This window comes from Pseudochaenichthys georgianus, chromosome 22, assembly GCF_902827115.2.
Source record: "Pseudochaenichthys georgianus chromosome 22, fPseGeo1.2, whole genome shotgun sequence".
Taxonomy (NCBI): domain Eukaryota; kingdom Metazoa; phylum Chordata; class Actinopteri; order Perciformes; family Channichthyidae; genus Pseudochaenichthys; species Pseudochaenichthys georgianus.
Window position 1 is genome coordinate 33,157,227 of NC_047524.1, and position 15,484 is coordinate 33,172,710.

General features: G+C 40.7%; 1 protein-coding gene across 1 annotated transcript in view; it reads left to right on the forward strand.

Annotated features, from left to right (window-relative positions):
* The first annotated feature begins 6,797 nt into the window (after nt 1–6,797).
* syne3 (spectrin repeat containing, nuclear envelope family member 3) overlaps nt 6,798–15,484 on the forward strand; it is a 61,339-nt gene continuing 52,652 nt past the window's right edge. The window contains exons 1-4 of the mRNA XM_034111146.2: nt 6,798–6,940; nt 8,037–8,209; nt 9,821–10,130; nt 13,962–14,117. Coding sequence (XP_033967037.1) covers nt 6,806–6,940; nt 8,037–8,209; nt 9,821–10,130; nt 13,962–14,117 — 774 coding nt within the window. The 5' untranslated portion in view covers nt 6,798–6,805. The remainder of the gene's footprint in view (nt 6,941–8,036; nt 8,210–9,820; nt 10,131–13,961; nt 14,118–15,484) is intronic.

The following is a 15,484-nucleotide window of genomic DNA, read 5'->3' on the forward strand; positions in this document are numbered from 1 at the left end:
TGACATAGAGGCCCAGTCAGAAAGTAAAAAACAAATGTTTTACTATATCCATTCATAACAACTTTGCTTGAGCTAGATGGATAACATCATGGGGTTGAGGAACGATGTGGAGGGGAATTCATCAGGACTTAGGAAAGATAAGATCAGACTGCACATGAGTCTGCTGTGGTGAAACTACAATGTTCCATACATGGACTACAAGAAATGCTTATAGAAACCCTGAGCTTTCCTTTTAGTTTTATTCAAAGCGACTTGCATGCACTTCAGTTCCATAGACGTGCCGACTGGTGCAATTTGGGGTTAGATATCTTGCCTAAGGACACTTTGACATGTTTTCAGGAGGTGGGATCAAACAGCTGACAGCGTACCAACCCCCTACAGCTATAGAATCGTGAACAACAGTGACAAATAGAACTGTATTAGCAAGTTTGGAAAAGAAATAAAAAAGGGAAGTGACAGCAAATAGTTGTCACATTCAAAATGGTTGCTTGTGCTCAACCTACTGTCCACTTAAATAATTGACATGAATCCCAATTACATAACTTTATCAAAACAATTGCATCAATAACACTTCATGTGATATATGCATTACTTGTGAATCTTACAAATCTTCTACTTTGCATATCGGTATTCAAACATGTTGAACTAAAAAGAGCTTATCAACCTCCACAACAACACTGAAATGTTGACTTTTGATTTGATCATTTTGATCAAGTAGTTAGCGTAACATCCATAGTTTGCCTTTTGGTTACACTTATTGGTGAAAGTTCCAAACATAAAAGCCCTTTAGCAGGTTTAAGCATAACATGTTATATTGTGAGAGGCCGTCTAGCTCACAACTCGTACTTGGTCTTACAAACAATATCAGAATCTCACACATACACCATTAAACTCTTTTATACATATTGCTAAACACTTGTACACGCACAATCATACTCTCTTTCACACACTTTTGTCTGGGCCATAAATCAAACTTACTTACATACCAAACTGTACTTTCTTAGAAACACTATTATTCCCACTTACAGACAACATCATACCACAATATAATACTCTAGTAGTGTGTGCAAGATGGAAAACTTTGTGTGTGAGAAAGAATGATAGTGTATGTGAGAGAGGAATGGTAGTATGTATGAGGCTATAGTAGTGTGTGTGTGAGAAAGAATGATGGTGTATGTGAGAGAGGAATTGTAGTATGTATGAGGGTATAGTAGTGTGTGTGAGAGAGAATGATAGTGTATGTGAGAGAGGAATTGTAGTATGTATGAGGGTATAGTAGTGTGTGTGAGAGAAAGAATGATGGTGTATGTGAGAGAGGAATTGTAGTATGTATGAGGGTATAGTAGTGTGTGTGAGAGAGAATGATAGTGTATGTGAGAGAGGAATTGTAGTATGTATGAGGGTATAGTAGTGTGTGTGAGAGAGAATGATAGTGTATGTGAGAGAGGAATGGTAGTATGTATGAGGGTATAGTAGTGTGTGTGTGAGAAAGAATGATGGTGTATGTGAGAGAGGAATTGTAGTATGTATGAGGGTATAGTAGTGTGTGTGAGAGAGAATGATAGTGTATGTGAGAGAGGAATTGTAGTATGTATGAGGGTATAGTAGTGTGTGTGAGAGAGAATGATAGTGTATGTGAGAGAGGAATTGTAGTATGTATGAGGGTATAGTAGTGTGTGTGGGAGAGAATGATAGTGTATGTGAGAGAGGAATTGTAGTATGTATGAGGGTATAGTAGTGTGTGTGAGAGAGAATGATAGTGTATGTGAGAGAGGAATTGTAGTATGTATGAGGGTATAGTAGTGTGTGTGAGAGAGGAATTGTAGTATGTATGAGGGTATAGTAGTGTGTGTGAGAGACAATGCAGGGTTGCGGTCGAATACTCCGTTTCTCTTAGGAACCTTCCTAACGGAGTGAAATGACCCGGAAGTCCCTCAGTGAAAGGAAAGGAGGTTTCAAACTTCCTTAATCACCTCCTTTAGCTTAGGAACCACTGGACCTCCCTTGACGAAAGGAGAGGAGAAAATGCTGCCCCACATTTAGGGATGCATACCGAAATACCGGTTACTGGTGGCTACGGTATATCGTACCGAAATCAGATCCGGTTTCGATACTTTAAAAAAAAAAAATTAGATTGCATAATCGTTTTTCTTCATATTTTATGTATTTTTCATTGTTTGTTCAATACTAGAAAGGTAAAAGTCCCACAAATGAACTGTGATGGGATTTGTTTTCTCTCACCAGTGAAGGTAAATGTTGATTTTAAAGATGAGATTTGTTTGTTTGTGCAATGCCGAGATCTCATGACCATTATTCTATTATGTATTTGTTCTCTAGTCAAATCTCAGGTTTAACATTAATTATAACGGTGCTATAACGGTCTGTTTGCATTGACAAGATGTGCCATTCACGCAGCACACCTGATGGCGGGTGTTAAAGATATTCCATAATCGGTTTTCTTCATATTTTTAATGTATTTTTCATTGTTTGTTCAGTACTAAAAGGTCCAAGAAGTCCCACAATTGAATTTAATGTTCAATATTCATTTGACATGTTAACTATATCGTAAAGCGCTTCATGGGAGTAATTGTGGGATGATACATTTTCAAAGTATCACGATATGTATCGGTATCGTATAAAGTCAACGATATGCATCCCTACCCACAATGCCTTGCAGCCGCAGCATTTGCCGTCACACAACAGTCGGCCATTCATGGAAACAAACGATTATGACGGAGAAATAATATCATGACATTTATGGTGCTTATTAAGCATTTTAAAACGTATGTGGTAAGTTGCCAAAGTGCTTTGTTTTGAACGTTCATCAGTATTATAATCAAAAAGAGAAATATGAATGTTAGTTTTTACTGAAATTATCAAATAAAGTCAACATTTCAGTCTTCACTGAGCTGTGTGGGGTTTGTTCAACTTTTAAAAGATGTTTGAATGGTGATATACACCGTGATAGATGTTAAGGACTAACGTTTATAATAAATACATTTGTATTTATTTTAAGATCTTTTGATACAATCATACGTATTGGGATCATTTGTATTAATGTGGACCGGAGGGAGAGGGTGACGAGCATAAGTTTCACTTTCCTTTTTTATTTCAATTCCAACTTTGGTCCTGAAGAATATGTTTCTCTGTTGTCCACGTTCATAAAGCAAAGCAGCAGCATCAGAGCACGGTGCAGAGTCTCTAGATGAGTTTACAGTAGTCCCTCGTTCTTATTGAACATCCATGTTGTAGTCCGCTATAGAAAACTGTAGTTTCCATAGTTTCCCCACAGCAGCAGACGCACAAAATGACGTCCGCTGGCGCATCATAAACACGTCGGATAGTGAAAGTGCAGTCGGATTCTCAAAGCACCGCAGTTTCTTCTCCTAAATCCTTTTGAATTCTCCTGTCCACTATCCCTTAACCCCGTGACGTTTCACTCAGAGGTCAAGGAATAGGAGATAGGGTTAGAATTTAGGAGCTGATTTTTGGATTATCCGACCGCAACCCTTGTGTTTTTGAGAGCTTATGACTTATGTGAAGGCAAGGCAAGGCAAGTTTATTTATATAGCACCTTTCAACACAAGGCAATTCAAAGTGCTTTACAAAAAACGAAAGACATTAAGAAAATGGCATTTAAAATCAGTCATTAAAAAGAAAAGATAATAAAATAAACATTAAAAGAAAAAATACATGGATAAAAGTTACAGTGCAGTTTAAGATATGAATAGTTCAATTAAAAGCAGCGGCAAAAAGAAAAGTCTTCTTGCTGGATTTAAAAGTAGTAAGAGTTGCAGCGGACCTGCAGGTTTCTGGGAGTTGGTTCCAGATGTTTGGAGCATAATAACTGAACGCTGCTTTTCCATGTTTAGTTCTGACTCTGGGGACAGAAAGCTGACCAGTCCCTGAAGACCTGAGAGATCTGGATGGTTCATAATTTAGCAGGAGGTCAGAAATGTATTTTGGGCCTAAACCATTCAAAGCTTTATAAACCAGCAGCAGTATTTTGAAATCTATTCTTTGACACACAGGAAGCCAGTGTAAAGACTTCAGAACAGGAGTGATGTGATCCACTTTCTTAGTGTTAGTGAGGACTCGAGCAGCGGCGTTCTGAATCAGCTGCAGCTTCCTAATAGATTTTTTAGTGAGACCTGTGAAGACACCATTGCAGTAGTCGAGTCTACTGAAGATAAAAGCATGGACAAGTTTTTCCAAATCCTGCTGTGACATTAGTCTTTTAATCCTAGATATATTCTTTAGGTGATAGTAGGCTGATTTAATAACTGTTTTAATGTGACTGTTGAAACTCAGGTCAGAGTCCATGACTACACCTAGATTTCTGGCTTTATCTGTTGGTTTGAACATTGCACACTGAAGCTCAGCGCTAACTTTTATACGTTCTGCCTTGGCTCCAAAAACCATTACCTCAGTTTTATCTTTGTTTAATTGGAGAGAGTTCTGACACATCCAGTCATTGATTTGTTCAATGCACTTACTCAGTGTTTGAATTGGAGCATAGTCTCCTGGTGAAATTGTTACGTAAATGTGTGTGTCATCCGCATAGCTATGATAACTTATTTTGTTGTTTTTCATTATCTGAGCCAGTGGTAGCATGTAGATGTTAAAGAGAAGAGGCCCCAAGATGGAGCCTTGAGGTACCCCACATGTCATATTTGTCAACTCAGATGTGTATTTACCAATAGAAACAAAGTTGTTTCTGTCCTTTAAGTAGGATTCAAACCAATTTAGAACTGTTGTATGTGAGAGGACGTTGTGCTGGTTGTGAGCATACTTTAAAAGGAAGTCAGGTTGATCCAACAGGAAGCCAGTTTAAATATTCATTCCTTGACTGGTTTACAGCCTTGAAAACAAAGCCTGAAGCTGCTCAGAGCACTGCTAGCTACATTTGAGCTGCAATAAGAACTTTTGGAAACACTTTATATTAAGGTACACAAATTCACCATCAACTAGTTGATAATTAACCTTCATATGAGCATATGAGCTATTTATTAGTCATTATAAAACACTTATTAATGTCTCATTCTACATGACCATATTCTACAAGTAATAAGCCATTAGTTGAGAGTTTTTCCTCAATAACCCTCTAATTAGTGCTTATTTATTGCAAGTAAGGAAGTTGTTGTACATGAGTTTTGGTCTTAATATGCTCTGCTCAATATGGGCCTAATAAGACAGTAGTACCTCATTTTGAGTTATTTAGACTTAATTAACACTTGTAGTTTCATGTCTTGTTACATAAGAATAGATCATATTTGATCTAAAAAATATATATTTGTGATCATACTGTGTGACCTGCTTGTATGTACTTACACAATAGGTGTACTGTTCTCTCTATGTTGTACTGTCTCAGTGTGAACATAGATTACACAGCCAGCCAAAGTCTTTTGAGAGCCAGGGAATGAGCAGCCATGCTCCTTTATTGAATTATTTGCAGTCTACTCATTCAAACATTCAAACGGAGTGAAACTATAAAAAAGAAGATACAAGGCACTTAAGGATCTCATACATGCAAGTGTAACATACACAGATGAACACAGGACTGCTAAGTGTAAACAAGGTAAATATAGCTAATGCTAGCAGTGCAATAAGCATGTATACAGACTAGTATGGCTAACGCTAGCGTGTATGCTAGTGCGAATGCTAACGCAGTTTAACATCTCCAAATGTCATCACATAAACACAATACATGTTACTAATCCTTACAGTCAGTGTAAGTGTTAGGCTTACACTTACAGTACGCTTACAGTCATTGCTTTCTGACGGACTTGACCCTTTTACTCTTCAGGTTACACAGGGAAAATTAGTAGCAGTCTACTGCCATTGTGGGCGGTGTCCGTCAAACAAAAAACGTAGAGCCAATCAGGAACTGAGAATGTAATCCAACTTCCTTTTCAATCAAACTCACTTCCGTTTCAATCATACTCTCTCACACACATAACTATTCTAATGCACACACCCTATCATTCTGTTTTATACACATACCTATAGTCATTCACTTGAACTATTATTACCTCTTATATAAGCTATTATTCGGCCTTTCATTCACTGCTATTCTGTTTTACATATGACTATTGTTATTAACATGAAATACTATTCCCTCTTACAAAGGTTATTATTCTGTCTTACATACATTGTTTACCGATTACACACATACTACTGTCCTCTTTCACATACACTATTATAATGTTCTATTAGATTATAGTTGTTTGTGAAAGACGATAGTGGTGTGTGCACGAGAGTATGATGGTGCGTTTAAGAGATTGTGTTTTTGTGTGTGAGAGAGAATAGTTATTTATGTATGATAGTATGATGGTAAATGAAGGAAGGAATGACGGTACGTTAAAGACGGTATGATGCTGTGTGTGAAAGAGTCTGGTGGTGTACATGTGAGATTCTGATATTGTTTGTAAGACCAAGTATGAGTTGTGAGCTAGCCGGCCTCTCATATTATATGCATCATAGGCACTGTAACTTCCATGATCTGCGTTTGTGAGTCATGATCAGATGTTTTCGTAGAAAATCGATTGGTGCGTCACTTTGAATGTTCAGGCTGCAAGGAATTGTGGTACAAGATTATCTCCTTTCCTTTTGTTGAGGATGGTCCAGTGTATCCTATGCTAGAGGAGATAATAAAGGAAGCATTGAGGCTCCTCCTCTAGAGGAAAGCTTTTGCCATGGCTGCTACTGAGAAACGTCCGGGTCATCTTACTCCATGAGGAACCTTCCTGAGAGACTACTGGACCTGAGTCTGACCTGTGTTTTTGTTTCAGGCCCGGGACTGGTCATGACACAGCAGGAGTTCAAAGAGAGCCTGGAGGCGGCCCTCTCCTGGATGCGGGTCGTCCAGGAGAGGCTGAAGGCCAACGACAACACCCAGGGGCCCCGTGACGCCCTGGAGGGCCGACTCAGGGAGACAGAGGTGAGATACTTCACCTTCTGTTGGACCCTTTGGTGACCCCTGACCCCTGATGCTACTTCAGTCTTTCATTAGACTCCAGAGTGGGACAACTGCTCTTTAAACAGAGACACTTCCAATTTCTCTTGACATGTTACTATATATAGAAATACAATTTAGAAATCACAGAGAAAAATGAATATTCCAGAAATGCTCCATGGGATACATCCTCATAACACACACCACTGGATTAATGGCAGACCTTCAGAAACAAAGTGCCTGCAGACTGTTAAAGATGCAAAGTGTAATATCTAGCATTAGCTCTATAGAAAATATGGGACAGCATCTACTACTAGTTCCATACAATCTCGATTTATAATAATCCGTTTGAAAAGAAGAATCAAAATACCAAACGGCAACAAAGCGAGACTATGCAAATTCCATTTAAGTGCAGACTGTTGAGGCCAATAAAGTAAAGTAAAAATAACACAGCTCTCTGAGGTGTTCACGTGTGGGTCTATATTAAAGTAAGCCAGTGTTGTGTTCATTTAGCAAATCTTTGTAGTGGCATACGTGTAATGGTCAGCCCGTTATGTCATTGGGCGCAACATTTTTTTTTTGATTGCCGTAAATCCACATGCCAGGAAGATCACTTTAATAACCCTAATTTGCATTCTACGGGCGTAAAAGATGTGAAACGTGCCAAAAGAAAAAACATATCTATGGGCCCATATGATTTGGGTAAATTTGTTCTCAACAGTCAGGCAATTCTACCTTCATGCGACACTAAGCAACTTTCATAAGACGCCGCCTCAAAGGCTGTATCCACCTCTCTTTACACATCGTGCATAGTGCAGCAGACTCAATATCACTGCTATAGGCACAAGGGCTATTTCAGTGAGCATGCTTATTCAAGTAGAAACATAACATATTGACGTCTTTGATATAACTGTAGGCTTTTCACATTCTGATGATATTCTTAGTTACATTATTAACCTTTGAACCCCTTCTAGTTAATTCACAGGCATGTTACCATTTGAAGGTAGTGCTTCGAGATACTTCTAATGTTGTTTACATTTGACATTGACTGTAACGCTGCTCCCTGTGTTCTGATGAACAGAAAATCCACCACTCAGTGCACGAGGGCCGTCTGAAGATGGACAAGGCGCTGGTGGCAGCTGAGAACCTTTTGAAGAGCGAAGATGAAGAGCTGAGGAACCACACCCACGCTAAGCTCAAAGACCTGAAAAGCCTGTGGGAGGAGACCTCCACCTACATCATCCACTGTCACAGGTGCTGCACACTACAGCTTACAGGAGATCTGCAATAATATCAGGAAGAACCATGTGACATGACGGGTGAACTTTAGGATTTTAGCCTTTACAGACCATTAACATGCACACAAATCTATATACAGGGTGTCTGCGGGGTCTTAAAAAGTATTAAAAGTTGATGAATCAATTTAGCGAAAATTAAGGCTATTCAAAAATATTAAACGGCATTTTCTAAGGTATTATTAAGAAGCAACGACAACATGAAACACCCTTTAATTGACTGAAACGACATGTCGGGAAACCCCCTCAAGGCGTCCCGTAAAATGCTGCTTCTTATTTTAAGTTTCGTTGCCTTGCTTCGCTCTGGGGGGGGGAAAGAGTCTGTCGATGGGGATCAAAGCTGTCCGGTCCCACATGCTAAGTGCTAGCCAGAATGCCGCAGCGTTTAAGTCCCGACTCACACCGCTGCAGTGCAGACTCTCTGCACGGAGGAGCCGCGGAGGAAGAGACACACGTTCACTAGTAAGCCGAACTACACTGAACACAAATATAAATGCAACACTTTTGTTTTTGCTCCCATTTTTCACTGCGTGAGGCAAATGGTGGTCACACCAGATACTGACTGGTTTTCGGACCCCCCCAATAAAGCAAAACTGAACATTTCAGAGTGGCCTTTTATTGTGGCCAGCCGAAGGCACACCTGTGCAATAATCATGCTGTCTAATCAGCATCTTGATATGCCACACCTGTGAGGTGGGATGGATTATCTCGGCAAAGGAGAAGTGCTCACTATCACAGATGTTTTCAGATTTGTGAACAATATTTGAGAGAAATGGTTATTTTGTGTTTATAGAAAATGTTTTAGATCTTTGAGTTCATCTCATGAAAAATGGGAGCAAAAACAAAAGTGTTGCATTTATATTTTTGTTCAGTGTATATCCGGTCACAGAGATCTGCTATTTTAAAGTAAAGTCAACACATATCGACCCTAAGTATAGTCTATATTAAGAACGAGAAAAGTCTTAATCGTTTTTTGTAAACATATGACAAATGTGTGAGGGTGATGACGTCAGAGCATCTTAGCCCCGGACAGCTCCGGCCCAATTGAACCCCTGGGTATTTGTGAGGGAGCTCCTATATGGCATTACCCGCTGAAGCTCAGCACAGTTTAATATATTTCATAGTTCAAAGAGTTGTCAATTGTTTTGTTTATTGGTCAAATACTGGTTTCTGTGGAGTTCTACTGGAATGAAAGAGCACAGTCTATAGAAGCAACAAAGCAGCACGCTGCACTAAACCTGACCTTCACAGAGAGGTTGAAGTTCATGTGGAGAGGAGGCTTCAGTCGTCTGTCTGCACTCTGTTGAGTTGTGCTATCTTACAATCAATATAGTAAATGTGAGGTAAAGTGTGTCGCCAATGTAACCGGTTAGAACTCGAAGTTGCGGTCTTAAAAAAGGTCTTAAATTTGACTTCAGGATTCCTGCATATACCCTGATGTAACCCCGAATAGGGGCCCTTTAAGTGTAAAATCCGACCCCTCCTCCTCCACTGCATATACATATGTAGTCTGTGGTGAACCATACCCAGATACCCAGCCTCACTCTTCTTCATGTGTCTCCCCTCCCAGTCGTATAGAGTGGGTGTGGCTGCACTGGGGCGAGTACCTGAAGGCCTACGAAGAGTTTGAGCTGTGGCTGACCAGGCAGCAGCGCAGCCTGGATGTGGGGGTGGAGCTGCAGCTGGGGGTGAAGGAGAAGCTTTGGCAGGTGGACCAGCAGAGGGTGGGGCTGAGCGACATCCAGGGCCAGGCGGCGCTGCTGGAGAGGCTGTTGGACGAGGCCTCCGCGCTCCACAACAGAACTCAGGACCCCAGCGTGGATCCCCAGGCCCAGGAGGGGCTGCAGGAGGACTACAACGATGTCAGAGACAGGGCGGAGGTGAGCTGCTGCTGCTGCTGCTGTGCTCTGACTACTGAGCTGTCACCGACAGCCTGCTGCATACTGACAGAAGGTTTGCGTGTGGAGTGGTGTAGGAATGACACACTTGTGTTGGCCAACGCAGAAGTTTGCATAACAAGGGTTCCCTCGACACAAAGCGATGGCACTTTTATAATTGTTGAAGTGTAAAGAGCTAACATTTCCAAAATGAAAGGCTATAAGCAAACTACGTTACGGTCACATGACTTCACGTCACCACTGCTAAGCTAACGGCGGCTAATGTTCATCGTAATGATGTTCAGTAGTCTCATTGAGTCACTTGTTAGCAACCGCTGTTTTTAAGACACATAAGGCGCTTTCACACAGCAGTACTTTTCCCACAAAGGTTCATCAGACCTTAGTTCATGAGAACTCTTTAAAGTCCCTCCTTCTTCTTCTTCTTCTTCTTCTTCTTCTTCTTCTTCTTCTTCTTCTTCTTCTTCTTCTTCTTCTTCTTCTTCTTCTTCTTCTTCTTCTTCTTCTTCTTCTTCTTCTTCTTCTTCTTCTTCTTCGGGTTTACTGGCAGGCCGCAAACAACTTCACGGCGTATACTGCCACCCGAAGTCCCGTCCGGAAGTCCCCGGAGTTGAGGACTGGCTTCAGTAGAAGCTGCTGGAGCCTTCTGTCTCTCCTAGTTGAAGTGTACTAGGATGAAAACTACAGGCCTCTCTCATCTTTTGAAGTGGGAGAACTTGCACAGTTGGTGGCTGACTAAATACTTTTTTGCCCCACTGTATGTATTTAGTTATTTAATTGTTATAATTATTATTATTATGCTGCTGAAGCCTTTCAATACATACACTTCTATAGGCGTGTGCACGCGCCTATAGAAGTGGGGTATGCACTTCTATAGGCGTGTGCACGCGCCTATAGAAGTGGGGTATGCACTGAAGTATTTAATGTCGTAGAACAAACGAGAACATGTCTTAAACTCATGTAAATCACTGTGATCTGACCAAAAACACATTCATAAAAGCATTGAGTTTTAGACGAGGCAAATGGAAGTGCTCAAATGCTAACTAACTAGCTTCCTGGTTAAGAACTTATTCCTGCACCACTCAATGCTTTTCTATCCGTCAGTTAGTCAGAGTTAATGTGTTCATTGAGTAATAGTTATGAGTCATCAACTCAGATATTGCACAGGATGTGTAGTACATGGGTTTGTGATGTATGTGAAAGTGCAAACAAGCAAGCCGGTAGGATAAGACTTTAAGCACAGGAGAAGAGAACGCAAACAATCAAAGGACACACATCTAAATGATCCATGCACTGAGAACAATGTAATCCTAAACTAGAGATCATTATTTGTTTGGTTAAAGAACAGCTTCTGTGTAACAGGAAGAACATCGCTGAAGCAACATGCCAACTGCTTGAAATGACGAATATAATGTTGTTATGGCCTCACACACACACACACACACACACACACACACACACACACACACACACACACACACACACACACACACACACACACACACACACACACACACACACACACACACACACACACACACACACACACACACACACACACGTAGCATATTATTCTGCTTACTACACAACAACTTGAATAAATCAAATATCTTATGCATCACATTGATATAAACTTGATTTAATTTATTTATAAATTATAGTTTTTGATTGCGCTAAGAAATAGGCAGCGGCGACAGCTACTTAACTTAATATGATATGCACTGATGGAGGTGTTCTGTAACTGTCTGTTCACATTTTCTTTTCCATGAACCAGTCTTCAAACACTGCCAGAACCCATACTGTGGCCCAATCCCAAATCACCCCCTACACCCTACCCCTACACACTCCCCCTCCGTTTGCGTGTTCACACATATTAAGGGCTGTTCCAAACCAACGAGTGTGGAGCGGTGTGGAGGGGGAGTGGGCTGTCAAGCCCTCAAACAGCGAGTCTTGAGACCGGTCTCTACCTGACCCGTCTCAACGCTGTGTGTGTCCGTCAGGAAACAAGCTGTTAACAAGTAGTTCCAGCAAACATCCACTGATAATAATAATAATAATAATTCCTTGCATTTATTATTTACATTTTATACATGCAATGCACAATACCCACAGGTGCAAGTTCAGGTGAAGTGTCTCGCCCAAGGACACACCGGCTTTACAGACGCAGCAGCGGCGGGTTTCACCCCTTGATCTGATGATCATTGCACAGCGCACTGCGCCACACCGTCCATCTTCACGCCTCGAAGTCATCGAGGCGCTTTTACAAGTACACATTAGTATCATACATGTACTGTGGACAATACCCACAGGAGCAACTCCGGGTGAAGTGTCTTGCCCAAGGACACAACGGCCTGACGCAGTGGCGGCGGGAGCGGGTTTCGAACTGGAGTTCCCCAGCACCCCCCTTGATCTGATGATCAGATGCACAGACCACTGCGCCACCCGTCCCACTAAACTAAACTGCGATGTTAACGACCTCATGATGACCTCATGTTTTTAACTTAGGATCAAACCTGAGTCCAGAAAAAGGTAAATGTGTGCATTTTATTATAAAGTTGTGTATATTTACAGACCGTTGCAAAAACTAAGAAGCTTATAAACATCAGGTATAAAACTAAAAGAGCTTTACAAAAGAGTAACACAATGAAAGATGTTTGGAGTTTTATTTGAGTTATTCATTTAAACTTTTTGTCTAAGAGATGCTGATTTGAAACCGTTGTTACATACGGTTACGGCACTTCCTGTTTGTGCCGGAGAGAGGGGAGGCCGTCCCAAAGCTTGCTGCTGTGTGTACTCCCTCCATCTGACAGGAGGAGCCTCGTTGAGCTGCGAGTGAGGCTACAGGCGGAGTTCACTCCGTCACGGAGGGGTAGGGTCGAGGGAGTGGTTTGGGATAGGGCCTGAGTTCCTGTTAGGGTTTACTTCCTGTCTGTCTTCTTCTGCTGTTCCCTTTATTGTTTACTTCCTGTCTGTCTCCTTCATTGTTTACTTCCCTTATGCTGTTCCCTTTGGTGTTTCCTTCCTGTCTGTCTCCTTCTGTTGTTACCTTCGGTGTTTCCTTCCTGTCTGTCTCCTTCTGCTGTTCCCTTTACTGTTTACTTCTTCTGTTGATTTCTCTGTCTTCCAGCTCTCCGTGTCTTTTAACCTCTTTACTTTTCTCCCGATCTTTTTATTTTCTTTACTCGAGACAGTTTAGAGGTCATGCATCCAAAGTGTTTTGCTCTGCACAAATATAAAGATGAATATTTAAAAAGTATCCAATTGGAGGATTGTTGTTTTGGCCACAGCTTACATTAAACTGACCGGACTTCTTTCTTCAGAACAGAACATGATCAAAGCGTCCTCAGCAGCGGCCAGCTATCGAAAGGAGACCGCTGAATATCCAAATCGACCAATTAGAATTGAATATTAAACTAAGCCATGTAATAAAGGTAGACAGCAGTTGACTGAATGACTGACATTCAGTGAGAGACACTGAGGGTTAGTCCACACCAACATGCACGGCGGCTGCTCTTCCTCTTCAGACAGCCTTCCCAGTGTCACTCACATTTTACCACACACCCACACACATTGTTATCTGCATCACACATTCACATCACACACCAGTCTGATGGCAAACATCTCATTCTGAAGTATGGATGTAGATAATGCCGTTTCACTGGATAATCTTCACCACCGTCTAACAGTGCAATGTGCTCTCAAGAGCCTTGCAGTTGAAAAACCAGATGATAGATTTCAGTCTCTCAGAATACGCTGTGAGATGTGGGTTGATTCGAACAAAGCTTTGTTGACATTTCCCCTGCTGTGCTACTGTAGGAGTGTCTGTCGCTGCTCCAGAAGATGGCTGAGGAGCACCAGACGTACCAAGGCTGCGTTCACAGGTTCCAGTCGTGGCTGCTGTCACAAACCAAAGAGCTAACTGATCTGATGGAGAGGGAGGAGACGGCGGAGAACAAGCTCAAAGCCTTACAGGTGAGACGCACTCGGATGAATTAAAAAGCATGTATCTAAGCCTGTCCTTTTTAAACGGGAGAAGGGAACATATGGTATGTGGAGTTGAATGAATATTCTGAGCTGGGTACATGTGTTTTTAAACTCCAAAAGTACCAACAAATAGAGTGGTGCAGTGATGATGTGTTTTTGTAGCCAGACCTAGAAGTTATTAGAGCAAGGGTCCCCTCGACAAGAAGCAATGGGATCTTTCCATAGGTTCTAGAATATTGCAAAAATAAGATAATCACAAACACGTTTTTTAGCAGGATACTCTCCACATATCAATTCCACTTTGTGACTTTTGAAGCTAAACAAGTCAAAGGCTAACATTAGGAACTACTTCAGTCACATGATTGTTGTCAGCTTCCATATGGTGGGTAATGTTCGACCTGATGACATTTAGTAGTCTCATTCAGTCCCTTGTTAGCAACCAATGTGTCATGACTCCATACAAGTGGGGTATTTACTGACATATTTTATGTAGTGAAGCAAATACTTAAAATCTCTTCAGCTCGTGTTTACCACATAACTTATTTGAGGCATCAAACCAAAAGTACATTCAAATATCGATTAACTTTGAGAACAGGAAGGGTTCAAATGCTGACCTCATTTACAGGTTTCGTACTCTTTAAAAAATAAATAGAATTATTGTCATGGTGGATCAAGACATACAAAGAGCATACACGGATCACCATCAGGTTATTTAGCATTAGGGATGACAGCAGAACTTGTTAAGACACATGTATAACACTACATCATTCTAAATATAAAAATAGGAATCCTGTCTTATCCAAATGTTACTGTAAGTGTATATCTCACATGATGTCTGTCTTTGTTTTAGTGTGATTACAAACCATTAACACTGTACACTTTTTACCGTCATTATTATTTTTGACAACTAAAATTGATAAATGTATTTCCTGTATTCCTGTAGTATAATTTTAGGTGGCAGATTACAAATTTTAAAAAATGTCCGTGTACCAAATACAATCCTCAAATAATAATAATTTTTAAAAAGGAACATTTTCCAATTCTATTTTCTAAATGACTGACTGAACATAGTTGTGCTGATCCTTCCAGTGTCTGGCTGACATGTGAGAGCATGCCGAGTCACTCTGTTAGGCGATTATAACTGTGGATATTATAACGCGTGAAAAAATCATTGAACATGCACGTGAATAAATGATAGCGAAATGTGAGATAGTTCCACTTTTTTGGCAACTAACCTTAATTGTTAGGATTTCAGTATTCACAAATATTTAATGTTAAAAATAAAACATGAAACCAAGTTGTAGGATGTTTTTTCCATCTCAGCCTTCTAATCCAACACCACTCATCTTTATCTC